The sequence below is a fragment of the Hippoglossus hippoglossus genome, chromosome 7, assembly GCF_009819705.1.
Source record: "Hippoglossus hippoglossus isolate fHipHip1 chromosome 7, fHipHip1.pri, whole genome shotgun sequence".
NCBI lineage: Eukaryota > Metazoa > Chordata > Actinopteri > Pleuronectiformes > Pleuronectidae > Hippoglossus > Hippoglossus hippoglossus.
Window position 1 is genome coordinate 4,296,427 of NC_047157.1, and position 17,042 is coordinate 4,313,468.

The 17,042-nt window shown below is 40.9% G+C and overlaps 1 protein-coding gene across 1 annotated transcript in view; it reads right to left on the reverse strand.

Annotated features, from left to right (window-relative positions):
* Nucleotides 1-17,042, reverse strand: part of arfgef2 (ADP-ribosylation factor guanine nucleotide-exchange factor 2 (brefeldin A-inhibited)) — a 27,982-nt gene continuing 10,940 nt past the window's right edge. The window contains 37 exon segments of the mRNA XM_034591293.1: nt 1-1,672; nt 2,347-2,464; nt 3,300-3,438; nt 4,213-4,384; nt 4,947-5,083; nt 5,223-5,331; nt 5,514-5,571; nt 5,837-5,975; nt 7,076-7,211; nt 7,360-7,472; nt 7,475-7,488; nt 8,511-8,590; nt 8,592-8,642; nt 8,786-8,821; nt 8,823-8,947; nt 9,252-9,264; nt 9,266-9,310; nt 9,312-9,372; nt 9,374-9,430; nt 9,590-9,639; nt 9,641-9,667; nt 9,669-9,737; nt 10,426-10,584; nt 10,586-10,596; nt 10,684-10,724; nt 10,867-10,963; nt 11,741-11,888; nt 12,907-13,065; nt 13,208-13,336; nt 13,442-13,593; nt 13,787-13,958; nt 15,397-15,481; nt 15,649-15,854; nt 15,940-16,051; nt 16,205-16,394; nt 16,477-16,585; nt 16,859-16,998. Coding sequence (XP_034447184.1) covers nt 1,508-1,672; nt 2,347-2,464; nt 3,300-3,438; nt 4,213-4,384; nt 4,947-5,083; nt 5,223-5,331; nt 5,514-5,571; nt 5,837-5,975; nt 7,076-7,211; nt 7,360-7,472; nt 7,475-7,488; nt 8,511-8,590; nt 8,592-8,642; nt 8,786-8,821; nt 8,823-8,947; nt 9,252-9,264; nt 9,266-9,310; nt 9,312-9,372; nt 9,374-9,430; nt 9,590-9,639; nt 9,641-9,667; nt 9,669-9,737; nt 10,426-10,584; nt 10,586-10,596; nt 10,684-10,724; nt 10,867-10,963; nt 11,741-11,888; nt 12,907-13,065; nt 13,208-13,336; nt 13,442-13,593; nt 13,787-13,958; nt 15,397-15,481; nt 15,649-15,854; nt 15,940-16,051; nt 16,205-16,394; nt 16,477-16,585; nt 16,859-16,998 — 3,824 coding nt within the window. The 3' untranslated portion in view covers nt 1-1,507.

Genomic DNA, 17,042 nt, shown 5'->3' on the forward strand with positions numbered 1-17,042 from the left:
TGGATCAGAATTCAGGTTTATTGATTACTTCACCAAATGCTTGAAAGATTACATCACAATATTATGTATAGAACTGTATAGCACTTTCTTTTCTCTGTATCTTACACTGAAAACTTTACAGTCGGCATTTTTTCCCATTTACTGTATATATAATATTTATATATTCCCTAGCTTAAGGGAAGAAAAGTACATCCATAGTTGCGCGGACAGGAATGCTTCTCAAAAAAATATTTAAATGCACTTAAAATAATTACATACATCCTTCTTTTAAAAAAAGGCATGGAATAAACTACCAAGGATCCAGGGTGCAGAGATTCCAGTGCCTCTGTAGATGCGAGCTTTGGTTTTGCTCCGGTCCCAATTCTTCTGTTGAATCTGACAAAACACTGATGAGCATTCCAACCAGTGGTCGGTCCACTGGGTGGTGTTCATACATGAGCACACTGTCTGCAGCAGGCGAGGGTGGAGTAGAGCTGACTGATGGATTAGTGGGAGGGTTTGCAAACCAGGAGGAGTTGACTCCATGTTAAATCCTTCAGCGTTAAGGCTTAGTGGGTCAACACATGAAGGAATGTATGATAAGAGTCCTTCTACCATCATTTCATTGTAAACCAGCAATTATCCCGGAAACATTTTCATAAAACAAATGAAAGAAAATGAGCAAAAATAAATAAGTAAAATCTCATTGACAGGCAAGAATGATAAAGATGACAGGACGGTTGTGTCACAGAGAGCAAGACGTCCCAAACAAAGCTGCATTTGACCTCTGATAATGTTGTTAAGAAATGCAGATGAGAGTTTCAGTCTCTCCTACATGGAAAGAGCCCGCAACCAAATAACACACAAATAACAAGGAACATAAACATTAAAGTGACAAACAATGCTTTGGGTTCTGGTACACGATGGATATCACAACATTTTTGATTCGATCACCAAAAATCACAAGAAGGGCGACACTGATGGTGTCATCATTTTCTAACAGGCACAGGCGGCCAACAGAGATTTTTCGCAAAGAGCAAATAAAAGATTCATCAAATTCATGGTGTACCTCACTTGCTTTCAGCATGTAGATATACTTTCTTTTGTTGAGTATTAAATAAAGAAAAATCAGGTACAGGGTTCGCAACAATATCAATAAATTATCTGTTTACACTTCTTTTCTAGTCATCACAGTTTGAGATGAGTCAGGGGATGATGAATGACAACAGTCAGCAGAGAGTGCTGGTCACAGTGCTGTTCATCCCCGAGAGAAAGAAGGGAGGAGTACAGGGTGAAGACTTTTCTACAAGCCGAGTGTGGTAGAAAAGCTGAACACTTTAATGCCGAGTCCTGAACTGAGACGGAAAAGCTACGGTCTTTGTTATCTTCCTGCGGACATTGTAGCCCCTCTGTAATCTGTCTCCAGCCCAAGAGAGAAGAGGGGAAAAGTCTCTTATATGTTATGTCCACCTCCATCATTTCCATTTCCCCCATCCACCCCCTACACTCCTTTCTGCATCCACCAAATCTAGGATGCAGGAGACCGAGCAGACGCCCCCTCTGGAGCGGCGATGTGGAAGACGGAGCCGATGCGCAGGAAGAAACGCCTGAGGACGGCCCGCAGTTCAGGGATCAGGTCAAACTGCATCATTTCACACAGCTGGGGATAGTAGCAGGAAGCATGGGGCTTGAACTGGAAATAAAGGAGAAAATGAAAAAAATGTAAATTAGCAGCACGTTGAACCCCTGCTAATTATTTTTCAAAAAATGTCACCACCAAAAAAAACAGGCGGTTGCTCTGGGATGTGTGGGCCCTGCTGGGACGACAGCGTTCACAGTACGGAGTTTAAATCTATGTGTTATAAGAAAAGGCAAATTCACTCAACAACACACACCTTGCACAAGAGAATGGTGCAGACCAGTCTACTTTAACAATAGTGTATTAATTTTTGTTGATGCAGTGTTTTGTATGGCACGTTCTTTCTGTAGCTGGCAGCACTGTGCCAATATTTCCTGCTGCTTCAAGCTACGTTTTCTGACTGAAAACAAGTTTTGGCCTAAAATTCCCTGAAAAAAAAAAAAATACACTGAGTCATGGGCTGCCATGACTCATCCATGAATCATGCACTCACACAGAGAGTGACACATACAGGTGTCAGCTCGCTTGTGTGTTTACAATCACAAAATATGAAATTAAAAGAGGACATATAATTACCTCATACAATTTAAATCCCGTTAGTTTTTCCACAGAGAGCCGTGAGTCTCTTTCATTTCTGATCCTAGTTCAGATTTAATCACAGCTGGACATGTGTAGTTGAAAGTATACTGTGTGTGTCTTTATCTGAATGTGTGTGTGCATGTTCCTGCCTTGTCATCGGGCAGCCGTAGCGTCCTGGTGAGCAGCAGCATGAGCAGGCTGTTCCAAGCCTCTCTGTGGCTCTCTGAGGTCAGACTGATGAAGTAGGCCAGAGCTTCGCTACACACCCTGACAGAGACGAAACAAGGCCCATATTATTTCCAACATCATAATGACATATTTCAAACACTTAACAGACAGAGGGATTCTGTCTCTATCACCACTGCTTCTCTACAAGTATTATTATTGTAGAAAAGCAGATCGAGGCTACACATCCTGGACTAAGGCACCAACACCTTAATGATTAACACCACATAAATGCATTCCTGATGTAATAAATGAGTCAACGAGTGCAGCTGCTCAGCGACAAACACAACACAGTGATTTGTGCCACACTCTCACATGTCAGTAAATTCTACCAAGTACAGTTCATAAATCTATAATGAAGTATGAGCCGTGTGTCAAAACACAGCCAACACAACACGGAACAACACCAGTGCTGCACTTTACACAGGTTAAGTACGATATATTATATCTTGGAGTATTGTGTATCCAAAGCTTAAGATATCTTGTTCTTTTGTTGTCTACTGAAAAGACATTAGGGATCCTTCATTAAAGTGAGAATGGGCAATCCAATTTCTTACAGCTCACATACACTGTGCTGCTGCTGTAAATACTCACTAGTGAACCAAGCATGTAGGAATCGCTGCCATTATTTCTGTTTGAGTAATTTTATGTAGGAACTACAGCCCCCAACTGTTTTAGGAAATTTGTAGCTTTATGAAAAAATTCTACTTATTCGTTTGTGACAAATTTGTGGTGGTACTGAAAAGTACTGAAAGATATCGCTGTTTTGGTATCTCATCTTGAAAAAATAACAATACAGTTTTGCCAGCTTTATCTTGTACTGAAATGTTGGTCGTTTTAACAAAGACTAGATGATGGTGTTGTAGGTGGTTCTCACAGCAGCAGGCGTGTCTGGATGTCAGGCCACGAGTCCTTCAGCTGAGGGTCAGAGTACATCTTGAACAAGATCCTCAGGCTGCATGCAAGACTGCTGGTTTCCTGCTTCAACAAGTTGGGTTTGGATTTCCCTTTAAACCCTGATGGCAAAGAGAAAGGTGATTGAAAAAAAGAAACCCAGAACAACTAAAAGGGGGCAGTGCATTGCCTGAGATCCAACACTGTGACTGCAACATCATGGATCTATGTTATATCAGTGTGGAGAGCACTGACCACTGTCATACACTTACTGCTGTTGTCTGATTTTTGAATTGAAAACCTCATTTCATGTTTGTCTGACTGATTGTATTAATTGATGAAAAAGCAGCCATCAGCAGTAATATAGAAAATTGTGGATGTTTCATCATTGAAATGCATCGATGTGAATCAAATCGTTGACTACTGAATTGCAATCGAATCATGAGGCTAGTGAAGATGCACACCTCTAATGATGTCCCCCCCATTATTTCCTGGCATCTCTCTTCTGTTAACTTTCCAATAAAGACACAAAATGACCTCAAAATGACTGAAAAAAAACAAATCCCCCCCCAACAACAATAGAGGAAGAGCCAAATTCAACAAGACAGTTTTCCAATAAGAGTGATGTATTTATCTGTGTTTTAATGACATCAAAAAACCTCTGACCTATCAGAGTCACCCAGTCACTCAACAATATAAAGATTTCAGTCCAGATGAAAACAGATTTTACATTTCATGCAACAGTAAATCATTTTAGAAATGTGATTAAAGGCCCTTCAAGGTGTTGACCGTAGAAAATGTGTTGATATGTGAAGGTATTTAGACAAGACACAGTCACATAACCTCATACAGAAGAAGTGCACAATATAAAGACATGATTATATGATTCTATTTACCTGCCCTCCAGAGTGCCGTCCTCTGTTCGTTGTTGGAGTTGAAGTCCTTGGCGAAGGTGTGTGACTCCAGCAGACAGTCTAGCAGCTTGAAGAGGTGTGCAGAGGTCATGTGTCTGTACATACCCTGATCTGGACCCTGGTCTCCACCGTCCGACTCTTCCAGAGCATCTCTCTGAAGGGAGGGAAGTGTTGGGACAACTTAGGCTATAGGCATAACTGAGGATTGTATAAGCGTCATTAGACCTGATCTGATATTTAATCAAAGCTTGATTGTCTCCTCATTTATCCCTTTTCCAACGGATGTGTGTATATACACCTCTAAGACTGGCGTTTATGTGCTTTTCCCTTTAGAGCCAGATAAGATGTGTGTCTTATCCTCCATGTAAGAATTTTCACGACATGTGATGGATGAAATACATCATGATTGTCTTCAATACTTGTGGAAAAGGCAAAATAAATGAAGGGAAATGTAGTTTGTTTGTTCGTGCTCTTGGCCAGTTTGCCGGCTTAAGTTTAGGGAAAAGGCAATTATTTACAAATGTTTAAGCTATCCAATGTTTTTATTTCATGTTTCTCATGTCTCAGAGGCTGAGAAAAAAAGGTTTTTGTAAACCCTCAGGTTTTAGGTGGTTGTTTTCAAACAATGCTTAAGTTTTGGAGTGCATTTTTATGCGACACTTAAGGTCTTAATTCAGATTAGAGAGCAGCATTTCACAGAAGCCGTCGTGACCAACCTGTGCAGCAGCCATGTTCTCAGCATCTTCCTTCTTGCTGGTTGCTGGGTAGAAGACTATGTTGTCTATGGTCTGGATTAGTTCGAGCTGTACCACACATTTGATCAGCAGCCCAGCAAACAGTTTCTGGTCTGAAACTCATGTAGCACAAAAACAGCTACATCAACAAATATGATTTGAGTTTAAAACTCATATTTTCAGATTTACAGGTTCGTTTTGAATATGGGTTGGATACAGACATAAATTAGTGTGTGCTTGTGTGATCCATGTACTCACGAGCATTGGACTTTCCCTTCCAGGTGTCATCGCTGGACATCTGACTGTGTCCTCTCTCTGACAGAGCTCTGTCGTAGCTGCTCTGGGACTGACTGTCGAAATCCGCATCCTGCAGATTTAGAGTAGCAAAAACATTCAGTGCCATCCTTCAGATACATCATGGAAATAAAACATTCCTTTCATTAGCCAACAGTTGTTTATCATGTTCCAGGCCAAGTAGGCAGCATCTGCAAAGCAGATGTTAAATGGAATCGTTGTATACTCTGTGAGTGAATTTATTTGTTTTCTTACAAAGTGCTTCCCATCAGCAGTTTCCTCATCCTGTCCAGCCGGTCTCCAAGTCAACAAACTGATGTGAAAAGCAAACGCAATGATTTGAGAATCAGGTGTTGTAACTTACATCCTGTCACAGCATTAAACAACAGCAACGTAAATACAACAGCCATAAGTCCTAAATTCCCATTAACTCTGCAGTGCTTGTTTTCATAATAACAGTTAAATGTACCTTCAATGAATCAAACACGGGACTGAATTTCATTCTAACATCAACATTGTTCAGCAGCTGTAATAGAAACCGAGCTGACCTGAATCTACAACAGTGGTTGAGGACTTACGCGTGAGGGCTGGTGTTTTGGAAGATCTCCAACATACAGGAACAGGTGATTTTCCAGACCTCTGGGCTGAACTTCTCCCCGTTCAGAATCACCAGGTTCTCCAGACAGTTAGTTCCTGATCGAGCCAGTTGCTCGTTGTCTGTAAAAGAAAGAGAATGACTTCACAGCTGCTTCGTACGAGCACTGAACGCTTTGGGTTGAGACAAAGGGAGATAGTTGTGTCTTTAAGTAATATAAACTGTTGGAAGCTCAGGCTGATTAACGCAGTGACTGTATACTGTGGATAAGAGACTCTCACAGGTTTTTGAACCATCTCGTTAATTCAGAAAAAGAGCAGATATATCTTTCTTGTGGAAACAAGAAAAATATATCCGTTAACAGATTTTTTTCTCAATTGAATACAACAAAATTTCAAGCACACTGCTCATTACAAAACTACATTTTTTCATCAATAATTTATGGCACAGTTCAAAGTAGAATTGTGCTTTGTTTAAATTGAAATCTAATTCTTTTTTTGGTAATTAAATGGATTGATCAATTACACTGTCCTGCCTGGTGGCCTGGGGGTCAAAGCTGGGGACCGTTGTTGCATTACACTCTCCCTCTTCTTTGCCGGTTTTCCTGGCAGCTAATCTTTAGGTGGGAAAGATTACGCATTTTTTCTTTTGCTGAAGGGAGGGTAGCTTGAATAGTTGGAGAGGAGACACCCAACTTTTTCTTATCTGATTTATATTATATTTAATTTATTTTCATAAATATTATATGATTTTACAATCTGGGGTGGGGCAACAGAAATAGCAGAGTTTCAGCCTCAGGGTGGCCCATGTCATTCACTAACTGGTTACCAAGACAAAGCATTTTACTATATTTGCAGAAACTCTGAAGAGTGACTTGAACCTCTGCTACTGTTTCCATTAACAGAGAACTACAACACCTTTAATTATTAATGCACCTTTAGTCACTAATGACGAGACTGCAACTGACATTTCAAGAAGTCGTAATATTATATGAATATTACAAGACAAATGTCATAATTTTTCAAGACAAGGGGTGTAATATTACAAGAACAAAAAAAAAGTTTGAAAGAAAAGTCTAAATTTAAGACCACATGTCATGTTAGAGGTGGAATATCAGAAGATAAAATCTGATGTAATTACATAGTTACATGTTCCTTTTCTGCCGTAGGAGCACGAAAAGAATGTGTTTCTGCTCTACTCCACATTGAATTTAAACACCCACCTTGTCTGACACACCACTGTAGCTGTGTGAAAATGTCAACCAGCAGGATTTCACTGAGAGGCTCATAAAACTGAGTGAACACGTCACAGATGGCGTACAGTGCGTGGTTGCATGTTGTTGTCATCCACTCGGTTTTCTGGAAGCAAACAACAAACAAACATGAGCAGGTGTTTTATAAAGTGCATAAAACTGTTGACAGTAACTGCATCTCCAAATCCCAGAGGAGCATATCCTTCAAATATTTCAGCTGCTTGTTAAAACATGAACAACCAGTGAGCTCTGACCTCTGTTTGCTGCTCAGGGAGCTTCATGTTGTCAAAGATGCGGAAGACGATTCTGAAGAGGTCATGCCACCAGTGGTTCTCGAAGGTGTGGCCGTAACTCTTCATGATCTCAACATGACTGTGAGACCTCTGTCAAACCAAAGAAAGAGTTAAAGCCTCATCAGACTGATGAGCGGCAAGGAGAAACATGACTAGCACTACAATGCTACATCCTTTGTGATATCATGCTACATTCTACATGCATGTAGATTTCAGTCAAAATGTACTATTGTATCAAGGAAACAACTGGAACAGTTTCTTTTTTAAATGTGCATGCTATTTGTGTGGAGAACACTATCTATGTGTCTGTTTTTTCATCTTTCATATATTACAAATTACATATATCATATTTCTTTATTTTGTGTGTGTTCATTACGGAGCTGCATTAAATATTGACGATTTGACAATCGTCAATGACAAATCAGAGGGTCTATTCTAATCTATTCTGACTAACAACTGATACAGGGGGTAGAATGAGTTAGTTGTTAGTTGCTTAATTGTTAACTAAAGATAAATATTATTGATTAATCTGTCATTTATTTTTTTTAAATAATTGATTGATTGTGAAAATGTCAACACTGGGTCTGAGAGTTGAAGATAAAGACTTCAAAGGTCTTTTTCCCCTCTGTGTAGTAGGTCCCAAACCACAAGATACTTTTTTTCAAAAAAATAATACATACAGTAAAGCAGCAAAATCCTCACATTAAGGACTAACTGGAACCACTCAGTATCTTCTTGTATGATTAAGCAAATGAAACAATAATTAAAATAGTTACAGAATAATGCTCTGTCAATTATGCTAATAATCAAGTAATCGTCGTCACTTCCATTGATGAGTCCCATCATACACGAGCGCTGGTCGCCTGTTTATCGTTTAATCTTATTAATAATGAATGTATCACATGTCCAAATCACACCAATTTCAGCACTGCACTTCCTTGTGCCCCTAACAATACACACACACCAAGTGTGAAGCTTATAAGACAGAAGGTTCTTGCGATATGCGTTCCACAGACAGACTGACAGATTTCTGGAATTAGTATATGGAAATAAGTGAACACCGTTAAGAATAACAGTGTGAGCTACACTCCACTGATGAACTGTTTATGTACCTGGTCCGAACATCCAGCTTGCAGCGGTTGATGATACAAGAAAGCTCGAACAGAATGGGAAACCAGCCACGAACCCACACCCCGATCGCCCGGGGCAACATTCATGTCATCACTAGTGTATTCCCTCAGAGCCTGGGCAGAGACACAGTACGACACAAAATCATCAAGTGAAATATTACATCATAAGTCTTGAAGAAACCACATAGTGAGTGATATTATTTTGTCACAGTTGCCATTTTATTGAACCGGTATTGTCACAAGTCAGCTGCTCCTACCTGTGGTCTTTCTGAGACGTATTTAGCACAGTGCCGGAATGAGTCTGATAGCCTCCATGCTGGTGTCAGGAAAAGCTGCGTTGCACACAAACTCTGACAAGCACTTCACTGCATCTTGAACGAATCTATAGCAGCTGCAAAGTGCCTCCTGGAAAGTGTTTGCTGAGGGAGGAGTGATGAAGAGAAGGAAAGTAAGAAATCAAAAACAGACTAGTCCTATAAAAGCTAAAGCAAACTGACAGTGTGTCTCACTGTCAGCTGAGCGCTTTGACACATCACAACCTCTGTTAGTTGGCTTTTAGGCATCTGAGCCAAAATGGACAATGTACATCTAAATTCAAATAAATTAAATTTTTTCACAAGTTACATACATTCCAATCACAAGAGGTTTAGTAATGGTATCAGTTTTATCATTTCCTGAACAGGAAGTAGTGTTCACTGTGGATCTGAACGCAGCTGTACTCACTGACAATGTGCCCCAGTGGTCTGGAAGGCCAGCTCCACTATAGTCTCGTCATGGTCGGACGGCTGCCTGGTGAAACACTGAGAAGATGTTCTTCCAGCCTGAACGGATGTTGGCTGCTTGGAGTGACCATCTGAGCCACACACCTAATCACCATGTCTCTGATAGTGGGGGACCTGTTCACATGGGGCAGAACATCAAATTCATATTTTATTAACAAACCTCTACTTTATTTCACATATCTAGTGTAAATAACGCACACGTATGTATTGAGAAAGAACAGTTTTTCATCAGAGCCACCAATAATATATATAAAAAAGTCCTATTATCTTACCTGGTCTTCCTTCATGATGTGCTCAAACGGCCTGAGGAAGTCTTTCTGGAAGCGGAAAATTGGCCAGCTCTCCTTTCTCCAAGAAACTTCATGGAGAGCTGTCTCAGTGAGTCCACGGCAAAAATGGCTACATCCTCATTGGGGTTGCAACCCACCTGTAAGAGACACATAAATCAGCCATGGATTAAATGGACTTATAATGTTTTTTTGTTACTTTCAGAGTTTACAATCATGTTTAAACCTGCGCTACTTAAATGTTTTGGGCCCATCTACGGGCACAACAAAGTTGTTAAATACAACACTTAGAGCTGATATGGCTGGTGATTTAAAGCATTTATCTGGAGTTGTGTTTCTGGTGAAGTTATGTCCAATACTCACTCACCTTTAGTTGTTTGTGTCTACACCAGCCGCTGAGGAAGATTATCAGGCTCTTTAGCAACTAACCACTCTGTTATGTTCACTGGCTATTATCTGACTATTTGTGCTGATTGGTGCTCGGAAAGTAGCAGACAGTGAAAACAACACTAATGAGACAAAACACAGACCAACATAAATATACAACTTCAAGACCGAAACATGTCCTACCTAAGTACATTTTAAAATAAATGTTTCCCACCTGGATACTGCAAACACGCTGAGTAGACAGAATTACAGAGCTCTCACACCACTGTTATAAATCTGATTCCTCAGGGGGCACTACAGGACAACAGTAAGTGCACAGAGCGGCAGGGAGCACCAACAAAAGAAAACCTCATCACCCCTGCTACTGTCTGCTACACCACTCACTAAAAGCAGCTCCTACTTGTGCCTGATTAACAATTCTCCAAACTTTGTTTCACTGACCTTGTTAAAGTGGTCTCCTATGACCTGCCAAATTCGAGACCACTGCAGCCTGATGCGGTTCATGTTGTAGTAGGAAATTTCCACGATCTTTTGCAAGCTGAACATTCTCGGCTGGTGTGTCGAGGCCAGCTCATCCATAGACACCGCACACAACCACCGCGACAAAGTCCACTGGAAACACATAGCAACACTTGTGAATAACTTCTGTTACTTTTAAAAGATGCACAGAGATGTGAGATAAAAGAATGACACACTTACCGATTGCATTTCCATCTAGTCTGGTCGAACCAGTGAAGATCCTGCAAATATAAAAAAAAACACCTTCAGTATTTGTAGGGAATAGAAAGGCTCATTCATTACAAAGGACATAGTGTATACAGATCATGCACTTATGGTATTGATATTCTGTGTGTGGGCTCCCTTGTGAGTATTTTGTCTCACCTGTCCACAGCCACCACCACACTCTGAGAGCTGGTCTCTCCTACCGACTCCTGGATATGAGCCATCTGTCTCTTGTCCTGACTTCCCACCAGGTTTCCTGCAGCACCAAACCCATTGAACGCAGGTTAATGTTCAGTCAGGCATCAGACACAGACGAAAGGTTTATCAGACTTTTAAAAGCACACTGAACAAGGCATTAGTGCAGAATGATTGTGTTTGCTGTTTTAATTCATTAGACTGGATGCAAAATATATGGTATTTACATTTTAGACCCTGTGTGACATTTGCGCTTGTCCCTTTAGAACCGGATGATATGTGCTGAAAGGTTAATTACATTATGGGAAATGTAGTTTGTTATCGCTCTTCGTTATTAGTGTTTCAGACAATGGCTGACGATCTGAGCTAAGTGAGCGAAGTTGAAGCGGTGTATAGTAGAGTTTCATTGAGGAAAACAACAATGAAAATAACAATGAAGAAGACTCAGACCCAGACGATGTTCCTGCTGACCTGAGACTCAGTTGGTAAGAGACATGCTTGAGGAGGAGGAAAAAGGGGAATCAGAGTTTGCCTGGTTTATTGCTTTTTTTTTATGTTCACGAACTTTGGGGAAACGATGATGATTTACAATGAAAGCCAAATGTTTAAGATATAAAATGTTTGTTTAGTTAATTTCATGTCTCTATCTGCTTCAGAAAACCCTCAGGTTTTAGGTGGATGTTCAAACAATGCTTAAGTTTTAGATTGCGTTGTTATTCAGCACCTTACGTCTCAAGTTAGTTTCAGAAACAGTGTAGTTGTTTTTGCATAAACGATGAACACTGGAGATATTATGTTAAGGGTTAAATTTAGAGTAGAAGTTGTGTGTGTGTCTTACCCAGGCCCAATGGCATGAACTCCTCTGTGCCGGAGGGTAAGCCCTTAATGCCGCCCTCTTTGTCCCGCACCACCCCTGAGATGTAGCGCGTCTTCACCCCTGTGCCGATCACTGGGCGAGCTCCAGCTGACCTGATACATCTCAGAATCTATAACAAGGGGAGAAACCACAGATAACTTTATGTTACTCAAACTGCTGTGATGAATAAAGAACATTTTGGATGCAGCTTATATGAGACATGTCCTCGTATTTTAGAAGGAATCTGTAGCAGTTCGAAATATTAGGGAAGAGGAGGGAAGAGAACAGTGGGAAGATTAAACAATTTTGAAAAACAGCTGTGTAACAATAAGTGACAAAATATCTAGGTTGCAAAAATGAGACATATAATGATACTGGTATGATATTTCATTAAAATTCATTTGCAATAGGCCATAAGAAAAACACTGGTACAACTATTTGTGTTGTGCGGATTAAAAATTAATGTATAAACAAATTAAAGAAATGATCATTTTTCATGCTCTATCCAATCAACTTTTGTTTTGTAATTTAAATTTATTTAAAAATACATATTAAATACTGAATGAATGAACGACCCTGCAATGACCAGAGCTTGTTTTCCACAGCTTTCATTCCTGCAAATTACATGAGGAGCAGTAGCTGTGATGTTTCGTTATCAAATCATTACTGTTGGAGGACCTCTGCTTTTAGAGAAAGCCACAACAGAATATATTATAAGCTAAATGACATGAATACACCTGCATATCTCTACCTGGACGCCATCTACTGGCAAATCCTAACAAGTTAAGAAATCTTTGGAGCTCTCTTGAATATCAGCACAAATATCTGACATTTCCTAACTTAAGAGAGCTGAAAATGCAATTAAAAAGTAGACCGAAAATGTAATGTAATGTTTTGGCCAGTTAGGAGTTATTCCCTACTATGATTTTATTTAATAAATAAGGGTTATGCAGTGCCCCACTGCTTGAAATTATTCTTTCTGACAAGTTTCAGAATAAAACAGACAATCATGGATTTACTTTCTGTGGGTGGGAAGCTTTCTTCTCTTTTTCCCATTTTAAGAAAAAATTCAATGTGCCACTTAACTATATTCGATCAATCCTTTACAAAGGTTGTTATCTTTGAGATTCAAGAAAACTTTATCTCACCTCGTGCCAGGAGTTGCCCAGGTAGTTTCCATCTGTGTGAGCCACAGTGATCAGGGTCTTGATGGTGTCAATGTTCTTCTGCTTCATCTCCGTGATGCTGGAGCTGGCCGTCAGCAGGGTGAATCGGGCAAGGCCTGGACGTACGCATCGTCGCTCCAACTACAGACACAGGGGCCAGTTACTACATAGTCTGTTGTTATCACTGAGTCGCTTTAAAAAATGATGTATAAGTAAATTATGATGTGACTCATGGAAAACAAACAAATGCATCATCTCCTCTACATCCCCAATGTCACCAGACCTGCATGTTGAAGATGCAGGCGATCCTGATGGCACATCGGATGCCCTCCAGACACAGTGAGGCCACCTCTGGGTCGTCACAGTCCTGCAGTCCCACGCTAAATGCTGCAAGCAAGGGGGTCCACGCCAGCTACAACACAGACATTGAAAACTTAATTCTGCTTCTGTTTGTTTCCCCCCCAACTCCTCCTCTTAATGTACAAAGTTACAACAAACAGTTGCTCTGACACTATACCTTGAACATAGGCCTGACATGCTCCAGGTGTGTGGCGCTGAAGAAGGGAGCCTGAGCATGGCTGACGGCCTCCATTAGCGCTTTAGCAGTCTTTGCCATCTGCTCCATCTCCACGTTGTACAGCAGACGACGCTGCTTCTCGCTGGCCACACCTGGAGGGAGGACATAGCTTTGTTTCTCAGCAAACAGGGAGGTAAAGAGACCAAAGGATGCATCACTGTGCTGGTGCTCTCTATTTACCAGCCAATGTGTGACATACTGTTCAAAAAGCTAAATTTCAGAGAAAACCTTTTGTCTGAGAGTAATCCTGATGGAAGGTGCACGAGCTGACACACGAGTACTCACTCTGCTTGGTGGACTTTGGGGTGATTGAAAACTCTTTGCTCTCCTTCATGGCAATCTTCTTGCCTGCGATCTCATCATATATAGAAGATAGATATTCTTCTGGCAAGTCTTTACTGTCATTAATACCACGGTTCATCTTGATGTACTGCTCCTTTGTCATTTTGTTCTTTACCTGCATCGAGAACAAAATTGAGAAAGAGAGTTGGAGTGATTGCTGAAAAAGGGAAGGAATTCTGGACTCTAACAACAAGATGCTGTATGTACTGTATGAACATACACACAAAGCATTACTGTCATATTGTGCTGGACAAGATTGGGATGAAAATGTTTCAGGGTAAAATTCCTGATGATTTGTTAAAACAGTTTCAAATTTAAATGATGATTAAAAACATGGTATATTGCAGTGCTTGGAAAAAATTTGGATAAATACTGTACAGCAACCAAAGTTAGCAACAGTCTCCCTGATGCAGCTGCTAATACAGCGTGGGTTTATATGCATCAATGGCCCTGTTCAGACCTGGTTTTCACAACCCTCTCAGATGATCTGATTACAAGTGGACAGCTTTAAGTAGTCGATCCCCTGCTCTTTATGCAAATAAACTCATACATAATGCATTTGGAAAGACAAAATTATGTCTTTTTCAGTCTGATTACGACAGATGGGTCTGTTGTCAGTGTGTGTACTTGTACAGATATCTTTGTGAGGACAATTTTGAGCCTTACAGAGCGAGGAGATTTCGGGAAAGTGAGGACATTTTGGCCGGTCTTCACTCTCTGACACACTCCTGTAGGTTTATTTGAGGGTTAATACTTGATTCAGCTAAAATCAATATGTGCTGGTTACTGTTAATATTGTGATAGTTGACAAAAATAAGCAATGTATGGAAACAGTGTGTGAAAGTGTGAAAATACTTTCATTACTTTATCAGCTGAGTAGTCTGTCTTTTAATGTGGCCCAGTACACAGGTCTGAACAGGGTCTTTGTTGCTCTTTCTCACTGCTCCTCCCTGGCTTCAGTTTGTGTGTGTCACAGTGTGAAATATTTTACACCTTCTTTTCCCAGACTTTCAATTTCAGATGCAATTTCCTTTGTACAATTCAGAACGTTACAGGCCTATGTGTCCCTGTCATCCGTTTGAATGAAGACACTGTGTTCATACAGTGGGCCTGCCAATGCAGAAGGGTCTGACATAGAGCCTGGTAGATTACTTTGTAATGTGAGCAGTATTTTAATTCATGTTAATTTATTGTGATTATTTTTAAATAGACGACACAAAACACTGTCACTGCTTTGTAAGGATTTGGCATCTGACAGCACTAAAAGCACTAAAAGCTTAAAGATTTGCTTTCCTTTTCTAAACCTTGGGTTGTTTGAGGTCAGAATACTGTAAAATTCATACTGCATAAACAAAAACACAACATTTTTCGCGATGCATAAAAGAACTGTGTAGTTTTGTTTCGTACTTAACAACCATTGAACTCCTGTGTAGCTAAAGAAGGTCTGTTAATCCTTAATAAAAACTCCACATGGACAAAACAATCGACACCAGGAACCGCATACGATGACATGGCGATGCTGGTGACAAGACATAAAACTGAACAGTTCTCACCTGAGGACTGTGCAGGTCTGTGGTGAGCATAATGATGGAGTATGCCAGCACGTAGGCAGTGTCTGCACTGGCAAACAGAGTCTGTCTGCAAAAGAAGTCACATATTAGGGCAACAGATAGCAGCTGCACTGGTCTGATGTTTTAATTTTACAATAACCTAACTCAGGTACAACCTCGGAAACATGGTAAAAACTCTTCAAGCCAGAATATTTTAGTGGGAGATATATTTTACCAGTAAAGATCAAGCCTTACCCCTGGTAGCATTCCAGGTATCGAGCAGCAAACTTCTCCATCAGCCTGTCAATCTTCTGGGCCTCACCAGGAAGTCTGAAGCCTTCCAGGAACGCTCTGAGAGCCGAGACAAAGTCCCGTCCGCAGAAGTCCAGCTGGTCCACGTAGCAGTACATCACTTCTTTATTGAACTTGATATTCTCGCCCAGGAACTCTCCCACCTGGGTCTGTGGATGCAGAGGAAAAAGTGGTTGGAGGATGACTGACCTGACTAAACAGCGTTGTACAATTAAACCTAGTGTAATCGCTCACCGTGTCCAGTCTGTCCTCCTGGTGTAGGAACTGGGCGATGTCCTCAGCTGTGGATCCCAGCATGCCCTGGTCCTGCAGGTACTGTACACCTCGCTTTGGCTTCTTGTTGAACCTATGGAAAGAAGAGAGGAACAAATCTATGCTTGTCTTGCCCAAACAAGAACAAAAGGGAAATCTTACACACTCAGGGAGTGTTCTATTGATAAAGGCCAACATCAAATAAACCATGATACAAATGTTAACCAGACTGAGAAAAAGGGCTCACAGTTCGATTCCGTGCTCGATGATGTCCTTCTGCTGTTTGATGACCTCGTACTGTTCTGGATGGTCGGCCTGAGAAACATTGATGCTGGAGGAGACGGTGGAGTCCAGCGAGCTGATGCTATCTCGACGTCCAACCAGCTGCTCTGGGAGCTTCAACTCTCCTCCGTCACTATCAGACGGATGCTCCTGGCCTGCAAACATCAGTGATTATACGTTAAGACCTGAACATGTCCTGTGCATTGTTCACATTTTTTTTCTCTCCACCACACTTACCCAGGTTAGCTTGAAGGTTTGGATTGATGTACATGTCTTTGCTCCACTCGACCATACACTTGAGGATGGAAACCAGACATTCCAAACCCTTTTTACGTAGACTCAGCTCCTGTGGATATTAAAGAGCCACCTAAGTTTATTTAGGTCACATGCACACTAACACATGTAAGTGATTTTACACACAAAGCATAAGTTAGAAACGATGGCCAGAAGAATCCTGCTTCACCATTCAAAACATTACAAGTAGGCGCTTATGAGCCGATGATGTATTTAGACAACACCCTAAAAACTAGGGTACAAAATATAAGTTATAGAACATTGAATCAAAATGGGGTGCTATGATGTGGATGATGCATCATTGTGAGGCTCAATCACTGTGTACCTGCAGAGGAGTCATCCCAAGCTCCTGACCACTCCTGCCTTGAGCAATCTTAGACAGGTCGTTGACGAGGCGCTCAAAAATGTTTGCCGCGTTCAAGTCACAGTCGTAGTTTACATAGATGTCGACCACGCACTGGGCATCTGAGGGAAAGGAATGTGTTACAAAACTGGTTATCCTTCAAAAA